At 45.2% G+C, this 6,000-nt stretch overlaps 1 protein-coding gene across 1 annotated transcript in view; it reads left to right on the forward strand.

Moving 5' to 3' along the window:
* qrsl1 (glutaminyl-tRNA amidotransferase subunit QRSL1) overlaps window positions 1-2,121 on the forward strand; it is a 61,522-nt gene extending 59,401 nt beyond the window's left edge. The window contains exon 11 of the mRNA XM_070885625.1: window positions 1,752-2,121. Coding sequence (XP_070741726.1) covers window positions 1,752-1,963 — 212 coding nt within the window. The 3' untranslated portion in view covers window positions 1,964-2,121. The remainder of the gene's footprint in view (window positions 1-1,751) is intronic.
* Window positions 2,122-6,000: the final 3,879 nt, after the last annotated feature.

The following is a 6,000-nucleotide window of genomic DNA, read 5'->3' on the forward strand; positions in this document are numbered from 1 at the left end:
TCATTGGTGAGAACACATTTTAAATATTGTGCACAATATTGGCACTTGCCTTCAAAAAGATATTGATGTGTTGGTGAGGGTTCATGAGGACACATCTCTGATGTGTGGTTCTACCATAAACTGATGCCCTCAGCAATAAAAATATTTTCATTAGAAAAAGAAATTTGAAAGGAAACGTGATCAAAATGTGAATCGTGTAAAATGCTGACTGAAATCGATCACTATATCTATAACAGATTATTTAATTTGGACTACGAACACAAAATTAGATGACTTGAGTGCAAAGGCACTTTTGCATTGCAGTGCTGATGTCTGGAGAGCAAGGCTTTCCTGGCCTCCCCAGGCACCTGTTGCTATTTATACTGCCATCAGAGGCAGAGACAGCACATCCAGTAGCAGCTTCTAAGACCATCTGGAACAAGGAAGTTGGCAGATCGATCTATATTACTAACTGCGGCTGACAATGAGAAAGTCATTTATGTTTTCATCCAGCTGGTGTCTTAAAATAAATCAGACTTGAAACTAAAAGAATATTGTTTCCCCAACATATTTGGAATAGACTTCCAGTTAGTGCTGTGTCTGTCGACTAACACATTTTTTAAAAGAACTGAATAAATGGCTGTTTTGAAACCTGATTAAAAATTAGCAGCATAAGGCGCATAGAAAGACTGACCTCGATATTAACCACCCCCCCCCACGGCAATAGAGGGTCCTGGGGGAGGGGCGCGTAAAGAGCTAAATATGGGGAACGTGACCCAAACCTGTCGCGCACACGCTAGCCACCTTTTTTACAGCGGTGGGTATCGGGGCGTCCAAGTGATGTGTTCCGTATCCGCCATGGAGAGGGGAGACACATAATTAACATATTTAAATCGGGCTGCCATCGTGTAATTGGGAGCCCGATTTAAAATTTGCCATTGTTGCACGGGATTCCCAGGGGTGGGGAAACTCTGCAGTGAAAGGTAAGGCGGGACCTGTCGGCTCCACAAGGCAAGTGCCTGTTTCAGCAGGAGTACTCTCCCTGGCCCCACCAGGCAGCCTTTGGCCCCTCCCAGCCCTGATCTCTCCGTCCCCCCCCCACTTCTGCCCGATAGCCAAACTCCTCTCTGTCCTCTCGATTACTGACCTCTCCTCTACCCTCCCTATCACCAACCTTCCTGCTACCCTCCCAATTGCTGATCTCCTCCTCCCCCGACCCCCCCTACCCTCCCTATCACCGACCTTCCCCCTACCCTCCCTATCACCGACCTTCCCCCTACCCTCCCTATCACAGACCTTACCCTTACCCTCCCGATTGCCGACCTCCTCTCTATCAGCGATCTTCCCCCTGCTCTCCTGATTGCTGACCTCCTGATTCCTGGGATTTTAGAACCTTGGAGATGTTAATCCAAAGAAAGCAACCAGTTAAGGATGAATAACGTAGGGTAGAGGTTTAGGTAGATATTCCTGAGGATCGCTAATTGACTTTGGAGAGCATAGATCAAATTTACACAACCTTCCTTCTGGTTTAAGTGGATATGCAATGGAGCAGATTGTATATGATCCGTGGTACAGGGACAGTGTGGCTGGATGGGCCAAATGGTTTATTTCTTCTTCAATCCTTTTTTATGTTCCAGGTTTGTTCCCCACCCACCTCAGTCAGGGAATGCCACGGAACGAAGCAACAAAAACAGGGAAATAAAGTAGGAGTGTCAATGGGACAAAAACTGATTTTGTTTTCACCTTGTTAAAGTCTTAATTTTGCTTTACAGGTTTGCCGGCTGTAACAGTCCCTACAGCTCTATCAGGAAGAGGATTGCCACTAAGCATTCAGTTAATTGGACAGGCTTTTCGTGATAAGCAGCTCCTGACAGTTGCCAAATGGTTTGAACAACAAATGAATTTTACACACATTAACATCCAGGAACTGTTAAATAATTACAGTGTGCTCCACAAACCTCAGAATTCAATTGGAGCGTTCTGATCTTTCCAAAACCTTGATGGCTTTGACAGCTTAAAAGCATAAACATTTGAAATGACATTTTCTTTAAAAAGTGAAACTTAAATGTCACAAACTGGAACACAGTCTACATTTTAATATTACAAGATGCAATGGGAAGTATATAATTAAAATGTTCTTCTTTGTGGTTTTCATTCTGCCTGTGGCAACCAGAGTTGTTATTAAAAATGTCTTTAATCAGTTTATTATTGATACCAAACTGCCCGGAAAATCAAATGGAAGCTGACTGCCGTGATAGATCAGTCGCGTCTGTGAGCCCCATGGAAAAATGTGTGTTAGTGGCCATATTGGAACTTTCACACATTGGATTCATGGCCGTATACAAGTCTCCCAATCTATTCAGCAGGATCCCAGATCACTTGCATCCAGTGACTAGAACACCCCATTCCCTGGCTGGAATAGTGTAGTGAGAAGCTGGCACAGATGATCCAGGATCCTCCAAGAAGATGTGATGCCTTATGGGGGCGCTGAGCGGAAAATATCTCTCCCACCTAGAGACAGACACCCCCACCTGTTCTCACAGAACTCCCGAGGGTTGGTTTCAGAGTGGTAACATAGAAACATAGAAAATAGATGCAGGAGTAGGCCGTTCGGCCCTTCGAGCCCCCACCACCATTCAATAAGATTATGGCTGATCATTCCCTCCATACCCCTTGATCCCTTTAGCCGTAAGGGCCATATCTAACTCCCTCTTGAATATATCCAATGAACTGGCGTCAACGACTCTCTGCGGCAGGGAATTCCACAGGTTAACAACTCCCTCAGTGAAGAAGTTTCTCCTCATCTCAGTCCTAAATGGCCTACCCCTTATCCTAAGACTGTGTCTCCTGGTTCTGGACTTCCCCAACATCGCAAACATTCTTCCCGCATCTAACCTGTCCAGTCCCGTCAGAATCTTATTTGTTTCTATGAGATCCCCTCTCATCCTTCTAAACTCCAGTGCATAAAGGCCCAGTTGATCCAGTCTCTCCTCATATGTCAGACCGGCCATCCCAGGAATCAGTCTGGTGAACTTTCGCTGCACTCCCTCAATAGCAAGAACGTCCTTCCTCAGATTAGGAGACCAAAACTGAACACAATATTCCAGGTGAGGCCTCACCAAGGCCCTGTACAACTGCAGTAAGACCTCCCTGCTCCTATACTCAAATCCCCTAGCTATGAAGGCCAACATAGTCATAACGGGGAACAAAGAAATGGCGGACCAATTGAACAAGTACTTTGGTTCGGTATTCACTGAGGAGGACACAAACAACCTTCCGGATATAAAAGGGGTCGGAGGGTCTAGTAAGGAGGAGGAACTGAGGGAAATCCTTATTAGTCGGGAAATTGTGTTGGGGAAATTGATGGGATTGAAGGCCGATAAATCCCCAGGGCCTGATGGACTGCATCCCAGAGTACTTAAGGAGGTGGCCTTGGAAATAGTGGATGCATTGACAGTCATTTTCCAACATTCCATTGACTCTGGATCAGTTCCTATGGAGTGGAGGGTAGCCAATGTAACCCCACTTTTTAAAAAAGGAGGGAGAGAGAAAACAGGGAATTACAGACCGGTCAGCCTGACATCGGTAGTGGGTAAAATGATGGAATCAATTATTAAGGATGTCATCGCAGTGCATTTGGAAAGAGGTAATATGATAGGTCCAAGTCAGCATGGATTTGTGAAAGGGAAATCATGCTTGACAAATCTTCTGGAATTTTTTGAGGATGTTTCCAATAGAGTGGACAAGGGAGAACCAGTCGATGTGGTATATTTGGACTTTCAGAAGGCTTTCGACAAGGTCCCACACAAGAGATTAATGTGCAAAGTTAAAGCACATGGGATTGGGGGTAGTGTGCTGACATGGATTGAGAACTGGTTGTCAGACAGGAAGCAAAGAGTAGGAGTAAATGGGGACTTTTCAGAATGGCAGGCAGTGACTAGTGGGGTACCGCAAGGTTCTGTGCTGGGGCCCCAGCTGTTTACACTGTACACTAATGATTTAGACGAGGGGATTAAATGTAGTATCTCCAAATTTGCGGATGACACTAAGTTGGGTGGCAGTGTGAGCTGCGAGGAGGATGCTATGAGGCTGCAGAGTGACTTGGATAGGTTAGGTGAGTGGGCAAATGCATGCAAATGAAGTATAATGTGGATAAATGTGAGGTTATCCACTTTGGTGGTAAAAACAGAGAGACAGACTATTATCTGAATGGTGACAGATTAGGAAAAGGGGAGGTGCAAAGAGACCTGGGTGTCATGGTAGATCAGTCATTGAAGGTTGGCATGCAGGTACAGCAGGCGGTTAAGAAAGCAAATGGCATGTTGGCCTTCATAGCGAGGGGATTTGAGTACAGGGGCAGGGAGGTGTTGCTACAGTTGTACAGGGCCTTGGTGAGGCCACACCTGGAGTATTGTGTACAGTTTTGGTCTCCTAACCTGAGGAAGGACATTCTTGCTATTGAGGGAGTGCAGCGAAGATTCACCAGACTGATTCCCGGGATGGCGGGACTGACCTATCAAGAAAGACTGGATCAACTGGGCTTGTATTCACTGGAGTTCAGAAGAATGAGAGGGGACCTCATAGAAACGTTTAAAATTCTGACGGGGTTAGACAGGTTAGATGCAGGAAGAATGTTCCCAATGTTGGGGAAGTCCAGAACCAGGGGACACAGTCTAAGGATAAGGGGGAAGCCATTTAGGACTGAGATGAGGAGGAATTTCTTCACCCAGAGAGTGGTGAACCTGTGGAATTCTCTACCACAGAAAGTTGTTGAGGCCAATTCACTAAATATATTCAAAAAGGAGTTAGATGAAGTCCTTGCTACTAGGGGAATCGAGGGGTATGGTGAGAAAGCAGGAATGGGGTACTGAAGTTGCATGTTCAGCCATGAACTCATTGAATGGCGGTGCAGGCTAGAAGGGCCGAATGGCCTACTCCTGCACCTATTTTCTATGTTTCTATGCCGCCTTCACCGTCTGCTGTATCTGCATGCCAACTTTCAATGACTGATGTACCATGACACCCAGGTCTCGTTGCACCTCCATTTTTCCTAATCTGCCACCATTCAGATAATCTGCCTTCATGTTTTTGCCCCCAAAGTGTATAACCTCTCATTTATCCACATTATACTGCATCTGCCACGCATTTGCCCACTCACCTAACCTGTCCAAGTCACCCCGCAGCCTCTTAGTGTCCTCCTCACAGCTCACACTGCCACCTAGTTTAGTGTCATCTGCAAACTTGGAGATACTTCACTCAATTCCATCATCTAAATCATTGATGTATAGTGTAAATAGCTGGGGTCCCAGCACTGAGCCCTGCGGCACTCCACTAGTCACTGCTGCCATTCTGAAAAGGACCTGTTTATCCTGACTCTCTGCTTCCTGTCTGCCAACCAGTTCTGTATCCACATCAGTCCATTATCCCCAATACCATGTGCTTTGATTTTGCACACCAATCTCTTGTGTGGGACCTTGTCAAAAGCCTTTTGAAAGTCCAAATACACCACATCCACTGGTTCTCCCTTGTCCACTCTACTAGTTACATTCTCAAAAAATTCCAGAAGATTTGTCAAGCATGATTTCCCTTTCATGAATCCATGCTGACTTGGACTGATCCTGTCACTGCTTTCCAAATGCGCTGCTATTTCATCCTTAATAATTGATTCCAACATTTTCCCCACTACTGATGTCAGGCTAACCGGTCTATAATTACCCGTTTTCTTTCTCCCTGCTTTTTTAACGGATGAGACCTGGGAGATGAATCCTCACACCCTCCTGGTCAAGGATGATATGTGTAATCCATAAAAGGAGAAGGAGGAGTTTCACTCTAAATAGAAACTATAGTGCCTCAACCAAATTTAACATGTCTGTCTAGTGAGCAGTAGTATTGCAAATTTAAATTTAACTGACATGAAATATCAAAAGCAAGCTGCCACGAGCCAGTGGTACATTATGTTGTGACTACTTCATACGAAGCTAACTCTATATGCTTTTTGAAAAAGAAAGCAATCATCTGTCT

This window comes from Pristiophorus japonicus, chromosome 7 (assembly GCF_044704955.1).
Source record: "Pristiophorus japonicus isolate sPriJap1 chromosome 7, sPriJap1.hap1, whole genome shotgun sequence".
Taxonomy (NCBI): domain Eukaryota; kingdom Metazoa; phylum Chordata; class Chondrichthyes; family Pristiophoridae; genus Pristiophorus; species Pristiophorus japonicus.